The 16503-nt window shown below is 46.2% G+C and overlaps 1 protein-coding gene across 3 annotated transcripts in view; it reads left to right on the top strand.

Moving 5' to 3' along the window:
* STXBP6 (syntaxin binding protein 6) overlaps positions 1-14311 on the top strand; it is a 283065-nt gene extending 268754 nt beyond the window's left edge. For all 3 annotated transcript variants that reach the window (XM_062205343.1, XM_062205344.1, XM_062205342.1), the window contains 2 exons: positions 7295-7452; positions 13624-14311. In XM_062205343.1, the coding sequence (XP_062061327.1) occupies positions 7295-7452; positions 13624-13647 (182 nt within the window). In that variant the 3' untranslated portion in view covers positions 13648-14311. The remainder of the gene's footprint in view (positions 1-7294; positions 7453-13623) is intronic.
* The last annotated feature ends 2192 nt before the right edge of the window (positions 14312-16503 follow it).

Here is a 16503-nt window from a genome sequence, read left to right on the forward strand (position 1 = left end):
GTATGATTAAAATAATAATTTTAAAAGAAGCAGGGCTAGGGGCTGGCATTGTAGTACAGGGGGTAAAGCCACCATCCTTTATATGGGCATCCCTTATATGGGCACTGATTTGAGCCCCAGCTGTTCCACTTCTGATCCAACTCCCTACTAATGCACCTAGGAAAGTAGTGGGGGATGGTCCAAATGCTTGAGCCCCTGCACCCACATGGGAGACCTGGATGAAGCTCCTGGCTCCTGGCTTTGGCCTGGCACAGCCCCAACTGTGGTGGCTGTTTGGAGAATGAACCAATGGATGGAAGATCTCTATCTCTACCTCCCTCTCCCTCTAGCTCTACCTTTGAAATAAATAAAAATAAATCTGTACCCAAAAAAAGGGAGCAAGGCTAACTGAATACTAAAGACACATGAATTTCTCTGCATGTCTAAGTGCTTAAAGGAACGTAAATAAAATCCTAAATGTTTAACCCTTCTCATTGGGAAGAACTGAGGAGGAAGTATGAACTCAGTTGTCATGAGGGCAGGGAGGAGGCATTGGGCTTTTTTCAGTCTGTCCTTAGCCTCTGGGGCATTGTCTGCTATCTGGGAAGAGGCTGGAGTTCCACTAAATCACCTTAACATAGTCAACAGAAGACAGTTACCTGGTATTGGTAACTTCAGCAATAGATAACTGCAAGGTCTCCTTCAAGTAGGCTTTTGATTTTATGGGCTTACAAAATATTCCTGAGTGCTGAGTCCATTTATCTTTGTCATCAGCTCCAGGCAACAAACAAGTTTCATGATCCCTGAAATTAGCAACCAACTGGAGACAAAAGATAATTTCGGAACTGCCATTCAGCATACTATATCTGTTGTGCTGCCTCCATAAAGCAAGCCTTTTTAATGTAATTACATGACTTGTCTGTCTGTTGCTAAATGGATGAGGACAGCCTGGATTTATTTATTTTCCTCCGTTAACTTAGGAGTCAGGGTAGTTTACCATAGCATCTCCCAGTGTGAATTCTGTAGAATTTTATCCTACCAACGTACTCAATGCAAAAAGCACCTTTGCGTAAACATATCTGGGCATCTTTGAATCATACTTCTGTTGCTCCACCCCCATCTCTTTTTCACTTACTGTTTATATTTGTTTATTCAAGGTTTTCCAAAGTTCTGTGTTAAAGGAACCAGACTAGGTCACATTTCACAGTCGTTTTGTCATGGAATTAAGGTCTCCTTGTTGCACCTTATGAGCCCACCAAAACACCTTATAAGCTCACGGAACTTTAGGAAATGCTGGCATAGCCATTAAGATCTTTAGGGTCAGTACTTGGGGGATCTTGGGTAAGCTACTTCACTTTCCTGAACAGAGTTTCCTTAACTCTAAAATAAGGATGTTATTGAAACCTTTGAAGGTTTTAACCCCTCACCATAACACCGCTACCCAGTAGATAGTCGGTGAATGGTAGAAGTTCTAGATAGTGATTGGCTCATGTTCACACTCTATCTGTGCCCAGCTTGGGTTAAAAACTCCTTTTAGAAAGGCTTGATACACCCAGAATTTTTTTAAAGAATTTATTTGACTGGTCATTACCACAAAGTACAAGTGAAATTTACCCTTTTTGAAGAATCTCCATCTTAAAAAATACTAGAAGTTGTCCAGCATTGAAATTCAGTGATGTTATTTAGTATTGATTAGTCAGTGTAATGTAGAAACAGCTCATCTTATACTCTTGTCTTGTACTCTTGTCTTAATCTTAGATAATTAATGGACACTGTAAACTAAAAACCAACTTGTTTTACCGCGTTAGCCTTTGCATTTATTCCCTCTCTTTGTAGAAAGAAAGCTAAATCATTTAAATTAAATTTAAAGCTAAATTGTCTACATTAGCATTCATTTATAAGACGTGTGGGAAAAGTCACAGTACTGAGCAGAGCCTCCTTTGCAGCATCTCAATTACCACTGATGGGAGCCTCTCCTCCTAGGAAGTAGAACAGTGTACCCATGGTGCTGAGCGACTTTCAGACAGGAAAGACCAAGCCAGGTCTCCATGGATCTTTATTTTGCTAATATATCCTTCAGTGGTAGGGGTGCTGAGGGGTGAGATGTTTACATACTCCAAGCAGAGAAAGGAAAGAACAGCAGCTTGAGTGGATCCCACAAAATATTAGCTTGAGTGTTACTAGTACTGAACCAGACAAGTGTAACTATGTCCTACCCGTGAAAGTGGTCTTGCTAAGAAAATCAATACCTGGAGCTTAGTGGGTAAAGCTGCCACCTGTGATGCCAGCATCCCAGGGTTCAAGACCCTGCGGCTCCACTTCCCATCCAGCTCCCTGCTAATGTGCTTGGGAAAGCAGCTAAGGATGGCCCACATTCTAGTCCCCTGTACCCGCATGGGAGACCTGAAAGAAGCTCCTGGCTCCTGGCTTTGGATCAGCCCAGCTGCAGCTGTTATGGCTATCTATCTGGGAAGTGAACCAGTGGATGGAGGACCTTTCTTTCTGTCTCTCCCTCTTTCTGTCACTCTGCTTCTCAAATAAATATTTTTTAAAAAGGTTATTAAAAATTGCTTATGGAATAGAAGCAGCCCAAGGAAAAACTATTTAAGAAATTTGTTTTAAAAAGAGTATTCAGAGATGAGCCTGTTTAGTCACCACTAAGTACAGGTGTGCATATATTTATCAATCATTAATTTTTAGGTGAATATTGCCTTGCTTTCTAAACAGTATGAATATCTTACATTCAAATATGTATACCATCTACCCAAAATTCTGTTTAAATTGCCTCTTGACTAACTACAGAATGAGGAACTTTAATTACCAAGAGGCATCCTGAAGTCTAACATGATCAAATGAAACCATGCTGCAGAGTTACTGGGTGTATCTGGTGTACTTCTAAAAATCTCATCTCTTCCTTCTCTCCTGTTGTCACTTTTCAGTATACTTTATTCTCTTTCTCTTCTTTTTCTATACATTTCATTTTCTTTTAATTGTATTGCCTAACAGTGACTGAATATAGTCTTATAGCTTTATCTCAAGTTGCTCTCAGTAAAGTCTTCTAAATCATATAAAAGATTCTGGCATATATATTTTAAAAGCACACACCGAGTGGAACTGATGTGAAGGCAACATCAATGAAGTAAGACTGGTCTCTGCTGTATCTCCAGAGACTGTAATTCCAAAGCGAGTTGACTTTATTTGCTGTGGCTGGCAGCTTCCTCTCAGTCTGCATGAATAAATTTGGGTATTAATACGCTTCCTGTCTATTTACGGAGAATTACTGTTCTGTCTGCCTCAGGAGACGCTTTGTTTCCAGATTTAACTCCGCACAATATGCTTGGTCCCAACTTTTGAGTTAGGCATCCTATTTACAAAGCTTGTCTTGATATAATGAATAAATGAATATGTCTTCAGCAACACACTGTGCTATACACAGTAGAATGTACAAAGATATCGATGAAGTATCTTCCATGAGCCCCAAAACACTTAGTTCCATGATAAGGGAAATGAGAGGGAGACGCGCAGTGGAACTGGGTGGGATTGTGTCATTTTTCCAGAGTTCCCTCCAGATCAAATGTGGTGTTAGGGAGCTACATGGACAAACTTCCATGGAGTACCAGCAGACACTTCAAGGTACCTTCATCTTCATCGTGGCCATGTGCGATGAATGGCATCATCCACACTTGAAAGAAGAGAAAGTTGAAGATCGGGTAGATTAACTCATTCGCTCCAAGTCACTCTGTCGCTTGTCAACACAACGCTGCCCGACACATGGCATGTGCTTCTTGAACAGTTTTGGATGGTAATGGCTCCTTCAGGGAAGCGATTTGCAGCATACACCAAGAACCCCAAAAGGCACGATGATGCCCTTTGAGCCAGCGACTCCATTTCTAGTGATTACTAGAGGTGTGATAAAGATTGTGTGTATATGCAAGGCAATGACAGTAAACAGAGAGCCACACAAGTAGAGGAGGTACCCTTTAGTTGTATGGGGTAAAAGGAAGGGAGAAATCTCGACTAGATTCCCAGGTTTCTGGCTGGATTAAACAGCTGGGCAAATGTTGGGGTTATTCACCAAGCAGGGAACTTAAAGGAAAATCACGCGTGAAGGCAAAGGTAACACCGTCAGGTTTAGACGCGAATTTGAAATTACTCTGGCGCACAAGCTTATGAAAGGAAAATAGGGCCGGCGCCGTGGCTCAACAGGCTAATCCTCCGCCTTGCGGCGCCGGCACACCGGGTTCTAGTCCTGGTCGGGGCACCGATCCTGTCCCGGTTGCCCCTCTTCCAGGCCAGCTCTCTGCTGTGGCCAGGGAGTGCAGTGGAGGATGGCCCAAGTGTTTGGGCCCTGTACCCCATGGGAGACCAGGAGAAGCACCTGGCTCCTGCCATCGGAACAGCGCGGTGCGCCGGCCGCAGCGCTACCACGGCGGCCATTGGAGGGTGAACCAACAGCAAAAGGAAGACCTTTCTCTGTCTCTCTCTCACTGTCCACTCTGCCTGTCAAAAATTTAAAAAATTTAAAAAAAAAAGGAAAATAGTTGGTCATCGAACCCATCAGCTGGGTAAGTTTGTCCTCAAAGAGTCTATAGAGTGCAAAAGCGAAGAGAACAGGACAGAACCCTAAAATTCCAATAGGAGCAAGAGGCTCCCCCAGAGAAGAAAGTATATGAAGACAAAATCTAAGTTAAAAAAAAAAAAAGAAACTGAAGCTTTAGGGGGTAATCACGAGAGGGAAGTGGTGTGCTCCGGGGATCTGTAACGCAGCTGAGAAGTCACTGCGTCTGCAGGCAAAGACGTGAAGTGGGGGAAGAGTTGCCCGCGACTGCACTTGACTGCCTGCCCAGGAAGGCTACGGCAGTACTGATGGAGCCGAAAGGAAGGAGTAAATGAAGTTGACCTGAAGCTTGGTAAAGGTGATGGGATTTCACTGGGCCTGAGATCTGGCAGAATTAAACCTGGAAGAGGTCGTTTCAACAGAGAGAATGAGGTTGTTCAGTTCATTCTCATGCCTGCAAATAACCAAAGGTGGGCCTCCTATCACGAGTAGTCAGCAACCTCATCTTTGACTAGTGACTACAGCATGTGGTTCTCTCTTAGCTGTAGCAATTATTGGTTCAACAGAATGTCAAAACTGGCTGTGGTGTTACCTGATCTCAGGTACAAGATTAAGTCCTGACAAGAAAGCAGTATGGCTTAGGAGTAGCAGGGTCATTCCAGAAACACAGGTGTATATACCTTGTAGGCAATCATTTGGGTCAATGCTAACGGGGAAAGACAGGTGGTAGTTATATTTCCTATTAATTTTATGGTAGCAGATTCTGAATTCCCTTTGACTGAAGGCAGCTGTTCCTATCCATGAATTCGCAGATTCCCCGACTCATCTTTTCCCAGTCCTGATGGTGAGGCTGTGGGTACATGGAATGACGCACGAAGAGGGATTTTCTCGTGACCTTTCAGTCCCTTCTCCATCTTCCCATTCCATCCCATTGACCTATATTCCTTCTGGAAAGTACTTAGCTTGCAGTGAAGCATGAGCAATAACTCTTAATTTACCAAGAGGAATTCTTTAAGGACAGAAACAGTCAGGCGTGACCTTGGAAAATAACCTGTCACAACCGATCTGTATGTAAGTCTGCCCACAGCTCTGTCATAGTGATCGCTTCCCCAGTCCCACACCACATCTGCAAAAAAGGTGATGCAGAGTAAGCAAAAGTCACAGGAAAACTAGGTCCCAGTGACTCGCCCTGTCACTTTTCACTTGATATGATCTTGTCCAAGCCTCTTAGCCTGTAATAGTCACGGTCTTCTCAGTAGAACAGTCAGACAAGATAACATTTGGGGAAGTGCTTTATCACTGCAAAGGTCTAGTCAAATGATGGGCAGTGCAGGTGGGGTGTCATCATGGTCATGGGTCTGACACGGAAGTGGGACTAAGCCTTCTCACCCTAATCCTGTTCTGAAGACCCAGGCCTTCCATGCCAACCCATGCCTTCAACCAGATTTCTCCGTAGTGGCATCTGCTGGTCTTGATTTGTGTAGCATCTGATCCAACTAACACTAAGTTAATCCCATTCTCCTTCCCTTGGTGCGTAGTTGAAGCCCTTGAAATCCATCCCTAAAGAACAGAAAACAATTTACTAAGTGCTTACTGTGGGCCAGGCTTTTATTTTGCCTGAAATTCTTTTCCACAGACCACAGACTGTTCCTACAGAGGAGAAAGTAGGAAGCCTTTGCCGCCGAGACCATTGGAAATTACATTTCTATTAAAAGCTGTCTGTGGCTAGATGTATCCATCTCAGGTACAAATTTAAATGAGGTAATAAACTTATTCAAAGACATAAAGCTATTACATAAAATGCCATTAAACATCTTCCACTCAGTGTGAACAAAACCCAGCCGTAAATTTCCTTTGGCTATCATTTTGCAATTCGCCGGTTTTCCATGGGTTATGCATCTGCCATTTCTTGACCGTGGAATTTTGCTGCCCAGCCCTGGTGAAGGGAACATCGCGAACGCTTGACCCTTTGAGATGCAATGGAATTCAACTTTCTCGGTGTCTTAACTCTGAAATGCAGGAGTGTCAGGTTTCTCCGTGTGCTGATTTCTGTAACTGTTTTCTACCTACAGGCTAAGTGCAGTGCTGAGGCTCCATGTTTCATATATTAGAGATCAGAGAGAAGGAGCCCCCCCCCCTCAGAACCATGGCACTAATTCAAGGATGGGAACCCATGCATCTGTTCTGAATTTTGAGACCGATTCACAGCTTCTTACATGGAACCATACACTTGGGAGTGTTGCCTCCCTGCTGGAAGAAGGGGCCAAATGAAAAGGAAGAGTTGAAAGAAATATGGAGCATTGTAACTAGAGAAGTCCTGTGGGCCCAGTTTTCCTGTGGACACTTACCTCTAAACCACAAGTCAGGAGGAAATAACCATAGCGCCCAGAGACATCTCATTGAACTTGCCTAATTTATTTTGAACTTGTCAGGATTCCCCTTTACCTTTGCAAGCCAAGTCCTAAACCGAGATGTACCCACCCTTTTGAGCTTCACCAGACAGAATGCTGGCCGGCATGGAAATGACTGGCAGGCCAGTGATGGGGGTGGGAAGAAGCACCCAGAATTTGCCCAGGTCCTGTGCTCAGGGGGTGTTCTCCCTGCACGTGAGTCAGTCAGCTCCAACTAGAAATGTTGCTTTGTGTCCTAGACACTGGAGGCCTCGCTGGGGTGTGGCCTGCCCTGTCCTTAGCAGATGTTGTCGCCTGGCAGGGTCAGCCGGACCGGCTTCTGATGGCCCTGCCGTTCTTCTTTCAGGGAACAGCATCCTCCATTCGGCTGCCGATAGCGTGACCAGCGCAGTGCAGAAGGCCAGCCAGGCCTTGAATGAGCGTGGAGAGCGGTTAGGCCGGGCAGAGGAGAAGACAGAAGACATGAAGAACAGCGCCCAGCAGTTTGCAGAAACTGCGCACAAGGTGAGCCAGCGGAGGGCCCGGGGGCCTCGCTCCAGGCGGCTGGGGAGCCGTGGTTCCAGGGAACTTCATTTAGAATGTTCCTCATGATGGGAGATAGAAAAGCACCTTTACTTCACCACCCTTCAGATAGTTCCCGTCTACTCTTTCCTAAGCACCGGAGTCGTGAGAAGTTCTTTTTGCCCAATAGCTTTGGTTACATCCTTTCTGATGTGCTCATGCCCATCTCTGCCTGTCTGACCTTGGATCCTTAGGAAACGTGGCTCCTCTCTAGTTCCTGCCCGGAAGTTCCGGGTTCAAGTTTCAGGCCACAGGATGAGAAGGGCACAAGGAGATCAGGTCTCAAATGTATCTCCCTCCCTTGACCAACGCTGGAAAGAAGCCTTGGAGGCCCCCAGCTGCTCATGCTAATTTGCCCATCCAGCTCCTTGCTCAGCCTGTGTCATGATCTCTTCCCAAGGTGCAAAGCGAGCTTGCGAGGCCCAGAACAGAACACACCTCAGGCTGATGCCTGTAGAGGTGCGATTTCAGGGCTTCAGCTGCAGAACCCTAAGCTTGGTCAGACCAGTGCCGAGCAGCCAGCAAGCTCCCCTCCTGCCTCTGCATCAGGAGAGGCGAGTTTCCCACGTGACTGATCGTGCACCCTGTGCGTTCCCACACTCACAGAGAGCCGTGCCTTTTGGTAGGGACAAGGGGGATGTATATTGGCAGCCACTGTCTGAGACTGCCACAAACCAAAGGGGAGAGAAGCCCTGTTGGTCAGGCGATAGGAGGATTCATTACTGCCCTGTCCTTCGGGTCGAAGGGCTGTTTTTATCCGGCCAGTGACTCAAAGTTGGGTTTCCAGAAACACCTTCTGCTGATGACTTGTGTTGACATGTCAGACCATGATCTGGCCCTGCAGATAGGATTTTCAGGTGATCTTTCGGGGAAAAAATGAATTTACTTCAACACAAATCCTTACTTCTGCCGAGGAAACAAAAATGAACAACCTAAAAAGCAGTGTCAAAAAGCAACCCCGCTGAGCTGAGGCGGCCTCCCCTCAGCTTTTAGGCCTGACCGGGAATCTGATTCCAAGCGGATGTCTCCTGCCCTACCTCCCGGCAGCCCCTTCTGACTTTTCTGGTTTTGTTGCTGTTCTGTCGAGACAGGCTCTTGCCACTCTGATACCTTGGGAGAGAACTGACCAGATCTGTGGGAAGACTGGGCAGGGCAGCCCCACTGGAGCCCACAGTCTCAGATTGCTGTAGTTATTCTATGGGGAGAGAACTCAGCTTGCAGGTTTCCTGGCCACTTCCTCCCTTCTCCCACCTCTGTGAGATGGAGGCCAGAATTCTGCTGCAGTTTGTTAACAGTAACCTGAGTGATTTAGATGAGGAACAGACAGTGGAAATCTGGGGAAATGTTGAAAGCCTTGAGTGTGGGAAGAGAAGGCTAAAGGGAGTGGCACTGCACCCAGCTCCCTGTCTGGCGAGGGTGAGAGTGCACACAGTTATCTTGCTTGTCTTCCCACACAAAATAGAGCCATCAATAGAGCACTGCTAAAATTTGTTAAAACAGGAGTTCAGGTTAACGATTAACCCATGAGCTCAGTGACTGAGCAGGACGGCGAAACCACTTTTTCTAAGGTGGAGTAGACACTGCCTGGATGCCATCCACGTAGGCGTCCCTCTCAGAGGGGCCTGTACAAACACCAGAGTGGATAACCTCAGCAGATGGCCCAAATTCCTGGCCCTCGTTGTCCTGTTTCCCTGACACTGTGGCCAAGTTTGCTGGGTGTTTGGGAAGGCAACATGGTATAGCAGGTAGTGTCTTGTGTTAGAATCCAGATCTGTCATTCACCAAGACCATGACGTTGGGCAGTACGTAACTCCTCCAAGCCTCGGTTTCCTCATCCATACAATAGAGCTGATTAATAATAATGCCTGCCTCCTGTGGTGTGGAAAAAAAATCTAGTGAGCCCAAAGCTATTAGTACACATAAACTTAAGTTGCTATTGTAAGTTCCATAAGAATAGCTACTGCCAAGCCTTCAATGGCTTAGTGAGCACTGGAGGGGAGTTAGAGAGTAGTTCCTGGTGACCGAGGATCCTCGACACAGGGATGGGGCAAGAGCACAGGTGAAGATCCGGGGGGTGAGGGGGGATGCTAAATGTTGACACCATCTCAACACACGGCAGCCCCGAAACAGGACCCATCAAAAGAAACCGATGAGGCCAAAGACAGAGGCCCCTGGCTTTGACCAATGGAAAAGTCCATGCAGTTACCTGCTCCCAGTAGAGAGGGGTGAGGCTGGGGACAGTTTCTACCTGCTTTGGTTCTCCCTGCCCAGACCCCGCTGTGGGTGTTCTGGGGGAGCAGGAGGGGCTGCTGGGGTCTCTTAGTGTGTGCGAGGGAGCGTGAGACAGTGTCGGAGCCAGACTTGCAGTCTTCCAAAACTGCGATGCATGCTTCTGAATCACCAACATTGGCAATTCTCCTGGTGAGCACACTGACCTCTTTCAATAAGTTGTAGCCGTTTCCCAAGGGCCTGGGACCACTGATTTGGACTCGCTGGTGTAGGCTGATCGTAAAGATGTAATTTCACTGGCCAACTCCCAGCTGGGCCTGCTGGCGAGGGGAGAGCCAAGACGGCCCTGGACTCCCACCCCCAAACATGGTTCAGCTGACTCATAGAGAGTGGGCTGCATTTGCAAGTGAAGGCACGGTGCACATGGTAGCGCCCTGAGCGGAGAGTGGCAATTCCAGGTGACAGCTCCTCCAAGCTCCCAGCTGAATAGGGGCAGCCGGAGACTGCGATCCATCTTGCTAGAGAAAGATTGTCAGCTTCTGATTTTTCCAGGGCTCCTGTAACATCCCAGGTATGACAGTGACAGAATCACTTTGGGACATTGTGCCGTCAAGATAAGTGGGCGCTTGTCCCCTACAGAACAGATGGAGAGTGATCCCTGGTCCCCCAGCCCCAGTTAGCCTGGCGTGAGGAAGTGTGGTTCCTTCCTGAGCTGTGGGCTTGGCACAGCCCCAGCCTTGGGAAAGCGCTACTCAACCACAGACACAGGCCTGTCTACTTCCCCTGCCCCAGAAAGCACAACGTGGCAGTGTTTGCGGCGCGTTGCCCGGGCACTGCCACAGGCAGTGAGTCAGCAGGCGAGAGCATTACCCACACACAGCCATCCTCAGATGACATTTCTTGCAGAAGAGAACATTGATCTGCCCTGTTTTGCACAGGCCTACGTTCATGGGGGAAGTGTGGCATGTCTCTCCCTGGGAGGGAATGGGTCTCTCTGTCTGTGCTACTCTAGGTAGCCCAGGGTCTCTAGGCCACAAGGGGACTCAGGAGCTCAGAGCTCTTCAAGTATCTCCTTGGCATTAGCAGTGATCTTCTGTTAGCATTGTCAGGTGGAGGAGGTTACATACCACTGAGGGAAAGCCTTCCGTGAGATATTAAGAAAACAATATACATAAAAGAAATTGTGAACTCATATAGAAACTTAAGACCTGCATGAACCCACAAGCATTTAGAGTTGGAGACTTTTATAGGCATGAGGAGGCTGAGATGTGGACTTTCGAGTTCAAGGTCATACAGCAAAGTTAGCAGCAGGTATCCTACCTCATTTAATCCAATGCTCTTTCTGCTCTCCCACCCAACCTCCCACATCCTAAAGCTCCTAATTCCCAGGGGATTAAAAAGCAGTCAGCTAATGCCACTTTCTGCAAAAATACCTGCCATGCTCTATTCAGGCCGCCATGATGAAATTCCATAGACTGGGCAGATTATAAACAGCAGAAACGCATTTCTCACCGTTCTGGAGGCTGGGAGGTCCAAGACCAAGGTGCTAGCAGTTTCTCTGTCCGGTGAGGGCTCATTGCCGGTCTCACAGATGGCGCCTTCTCTTTGTGTCCTGCCACGGTGGAAGGGGCTAGGGGTTTCTCTGCGGCCTCCTTGTAAGGACCCTGATCCTATTCCTGAGGGCTCTTCCCTCCTGATCACTTCCTAAAGGGCCCACCTCCTAACAACAACACACTGGAGTTAAATAAATAAATTAAAAAAAAAAAACTTTGAGAGGCAGAATTACAGACAGTGAGAGGCAGAGACAGAGAGAAAGGTCTTCCATCCACTGGTTCACTCCCCAAACGGCCAGAACTGAGCCAGTCTGAAGCCAGGATCCAGGAGCTTCTTCCAGGTCTCCCACGTGGGTCCAGGGACCCAAGCGCTTGGGCCATCTTCTCCTACTATCCCAGGCCACAGCAGAGAGCTGGACTGGAAGAGGAGCAGCTGGGACTAGAACCAGTGCCATAGGAGATGCTGGCACCACAGGTGGAGGATTAACCCTCTGCGCCACAGCACCAGCCCCAAGTTAGTTTCAATGCACAAATATGAAAGGGACATAAACACATGGGCCATAGCAATGCCTCAAATGGCAAAATGTCCAATCCAGTTGTTTTTCTGCAGATCCTGCTGATCAGGCCCAGGGGCGTCCCTCAGCTCCACTCCAGAGTCACAGTGACCAGGATGTGGCTCGGGCAGCAGCACAGTCACTGGTGCAGATTAATGGCCGTGTGCACGAGTGAGCCACAGCCCGTTACGTGACAGCTAACAGCCCAGTGTCTGTCAGGACAGCAGCGCTGATCAAATATTTATGGTTGGAATTCATCATGCACAACCCTTAACAGCTCTGTGTTAATTTTATGGTCTGTGTTGCTAAATAATGTAGGAGAAGGACAGGCAGAGTGAGAAGTGAAAGCCATCCAGTGAACGGGCTCGGGGTACCCAGGGTGGGACGGCTCTGCCGTTCCACCAGTCGTGTCGCCTAGGCCAAATTCCTTGAGGTCAGGAGTTACTAGCCAGCTCCACCCTTGTTGACAAAACCCCACAGCCCTCAGCATGGCACGCCAGGGATACACAGAACTTCACAAACACTGTGAAGGTGACAGTTGACTGACTGTTGGTGTCAGCCTCACTGGCACCACCTGACGGGGTTACCAGGAGCTGCTTCAGCTGAGGCTTCCCAAGCTGGGGTTAACGCTGCGACAGGAGGGCTGGGTCCACACATCCCCTCTCCAGCACTTGCAGAAATGTTGATGCTGGTGGTCTCACTGTTTGCCCACCCTGGGGTGGTAACTTCTCTGTCGAACACATCAAGAAGAGAAGGAGGAGACTCAGGATGCCCCCTGAGTTTTGCTGGAGAAATGGGTTATTGGCATCTTCTAGGATGGTTGCTCTGGGTCAGATCAGCGGGGTCCACTTGACTAATTCCCAAAAGACAGAGGACCTAGTCATGATGCAGATGACAGGGCATCTACACAGTTCTTGCCTGCAGAGAATCACCTGTTCTTTGCTCCAGGGAGTCCTGAGCTGCAGGACGCTACCCCGGGTCACTACCAGCCGCAACCGCAGAGATTAACCCACCACTGTCACTCTGCACACAAGAGGAATCAGGGTTCAGCTTCGGCTCCGCCTTTTGGTTCACATCAGTGTATGGGCTCTTTGGAAAAGACCTAAGGAAAGATACAGATAGGAAAAGACAGGGACAACTTTACATTTTGTTCCCGCATGTCATTCCTTAAGTGCATCCCATGGGCTCTAGCTAGACTTGGGAAACTGTTGAGTGGTACCCAGTATTCCCTTTTATAAAGATCAAACATTTATAGACCACATTCCTCAGATACCAATGAGAGAAGTAGTAAAATCAAGGTCTAGATTTGGTCTATTAGTCAGCCCTGCTCTCAAACACAACTTAAATTGTCAAGTGCTTTCCTTGGTTGAATGCCCAGGCCAGATATGAAGTAGAGTATTGCAGGTTGTGTCTCTCTTTCTACAAACTGTTGATTTTTTAATACTGATGAGGCATCAGAAAAAAATCTTACACTTCAGAAGAGTTGCATTGATTTTTCCATTTGTTCCTTCAGCGGAATGAAAGCACACCTTGTAGAACTCTGCCCACCTGCACAATGCAACAGCAAGAAGTTGCCAGAGAGAGCTAAAAACTCAGTGCTAGATGAACTATTGGGGGGCGGTGTGCATTTGCAAGACGCCACTACGAGTAGCAATGATGATCTGGCAGACAGGGCAGAATCTGGGTGCTGCTGCTCATTTTGGGGGCGGGGAGGGAGCCATACAATGAGAGTTCCCTGCTAATGAGGTCTCACTGTGCTCATCCCTTTCTTTCCTTAGCTTGCCATGAAGCACAAATGTTGAGAACCTACCTGTCCTGGTGACCCTAAGAGAAATGGAAGAGATTGTTCAGCAGTTTTTGCAAGAATTCTGGACCTCCACTTGCTTCTTTTTTTCCAATATATGGACATTTAGAGTTTGTTTTTCCTTTTCAGACATTAATACAAAAGGAAAGGTGATGTGTTTATACATTCCCCCAGTGATCCTGCTAGGAAACGCTACAGTAACATCAGCTTCATGTTGCTTTTGTTCTTCCCGGTGGAGTTTGTGTGAGTGTACGCACGCATGTGTGTATGTGTGTGTATGTGTGTGTGTGAGAGAAAGAGAATGTATTTTTCTTTTTTTGAAAAAAATTTTTTTGTAGTTTGGATATAAAATTTGGACATGATAAACTGTGCTGTCTCTAAATGGCATCATGTATTTTCCCCTGATTAGAAGCAGGAGCATATTTTCATGTGGCGACATCAGATATTATTGTTCCAGGTGAGAATAAAAATCAAGCAGTTATTGAGTCTCCTCACTCTCCAGCTACTCTCAATATGCAGCATAAAATTAGAATTGTGTATCCGAAGACATGACTGTATTATGGGAAACATTTGGATTTATCAGGGGAAACAGCAGTCTTAGATTTTGCTCATTGCTTAGTAATCTTTTGCATGAACCATCACCAGCATTCAAAAAAGAAAAAGCAAATCAGAATCACAGATAGAAATCTACTTTCTGAGCTACAGCGTAAATACTTCTGCTACTTATTTCCAGGCTGATTATTTGGAGTTACCATATGAAGGATAAAAATTTGAAAGTAAAGATCTAAGGAAAAGCCTATTCAACAACTTCTGTGTGTTCATGGATGCTTCTGTCCTTTGTCACTGTCACAAATGATAGTGGCTTGTATTAAAAAGCTTGGATTTTCATCAAAATTTGGTTTGTCTGGGTAAAAGTCTGTGTAGATGATAATGTGAAAAGATGCTATGTTTTAAGTATTATCTTCTTATCTCTCCAAAGGCATGCCTGTTTTTAGGCACCTACACAGTGCCCTGAGAAATGGCCTTCAGTTTCTTAGTATCTGGTTTGGGGAGATTTTGATGTTATTGTGGTCTATTTAACATAATTTAACATGTGATTTTCTTGAGGAATTGCATTTTATGGCAGTTGCGACTTGCCTAGCCTGACGTAAGACAGCACAGACATAAGTCCCTGACATTGCAGTCACACCTCCTGAGCTTGTATGACTCAAGGCAGGGCTGGGTTTAGAGTCTGCAAGTTTTGTTTCCTAGAAAGTTAAGAGGCTAAACATAAAACAAGCTGGGATTTTTCTGCGTGAAGCCACATCACAGACGCGCAGGTCAGCCTCTCCCTGCAGTGCGTCAGTTTTTAAGCTGCCCAAACCTCAGGACCCCCTTATATCTATTGAGCCAATTGAGTCTTTGTGAACTGTGGTCTCTTACATGGCAGTAAGATGACTTTGGGATGATTAATGCAGATTTAAATAGCTGAAGTTCTTCTGATTAAAGCATCCCCAGGGTGACGGAATTTATCTGTTAGCAAAAAACAGTCTAGGCAGTGTGTGTCAGAGTAGAGACGGGGTTTGCCAGAGACCAGTTTCTGAATCCTCTTAGAGATTATCCAATTCTAGAAAGCTCTCAACCAACTTATATAGTAAACTAGGTAAGTTTACTGTAATATTTTATATGTTTCTATTTTATTTGTATTGTCTTTAAAGTCTAATGAAACAAGGGACATGCCATTTGGTGAACGCTACTAGAAGTATTTATAGTTTCTAAGAAAAGACCCAAGTGTTACTCCAAATGAGTTATGTTTACCAACTTCCCTTCAGAAAACATGGGGAGTTGGGGTGGGGGAGGGGTGAGGAGTCACCTTCCCAACATAGATTCTGATTTTAGACATAGATAGAATAAGTAATTGAAAGAATAAATCTAAAACCTCCCGAGCATCGGCCAAGCAGGAATAAAGTTGGGTGCCAAGTATCTAACAGCCACGTGTGGGAACTGGCTTTTAAAGCAGTGGAGGAGGTAGTAAGCACACTGTGAGATCTGAGGTTCTTCCTCCCTGGTAAAATCGTGATCCAAGTACGCGCACCGCACCCCCTCTCCTGGCTGTTTATCCTTTCGGACTAAGATCGGAAATAGCCTAGATTAAAGCAAGTCCATCTGCATCTTTATTAGCTTCCTCTACTGATTTGTTCGCAGGCCGTGGTCATGACCTTGACTTCCCTGTGTCAAAGTCCCACCAACCCAGTGGCCAGAGCAGGAATCCTCTCCCTCCTCTCCCCTCAGGCTCTTGCAGAGGAGCCCCAGGATAAGGTGTGAAGTGTCTTCTGTCGTTTGGAAGGTGGAAGGTGCTGCAGTACGAAGTGTTGATACAGCAAAACCTGGAGAAAACAGAACTGACTCGCACCATTTGGGACCCGTTCATTTGGGTGGACTTCTGTTTCATTTCTGCATTTCACTACGAATTTGGGGAAGACTATTTTTCTGTGAAGGTCTTCTCAGATTATACTGGCAACATATGAAGAGAAGAAACTTCCCAGTATTACCATTTCTTCCTGGAATGTAGCTGTAGTAGTATTCTTTACTAGTATTCTTAGATACCTGTGTACAGGAAGTACGCAGCTTTTCGGGTCGGTGTTTCCTGTTTAAAGAATGTATTTGTAAAATGTAACAAGATCAGTAGTTAACTTTTTTTAAGCTCTGAAAAAAACTAAGATTATGTGTTAGATTTAAAATTACAGTGAAGTCTGTCTTAATACTACTTTTGTGGCTAGCAAAGGTTGTGCATTTATATAAAAATATTTACAGAATGCCCTAATCAAAGGATATTAAAGATAGGTTGTGCTCTTAATTTTTAGAATTGCAGCAT

Source organism: Lepus europaeus, chromosome 11 (genome assembly GCF_033115175.1).
Source record: "Lepus europaeus isolate LE1 chromosome 11, mLepTim1.pri, whole genome shotgun sequence".
NCBI classification, from domain to species: domain Eukaryota; kingdom Metazoa; phylum Chordata; class Mammalia; order Lagomorpha; family Leporidae; genus Lepus; species Lepus europaeus.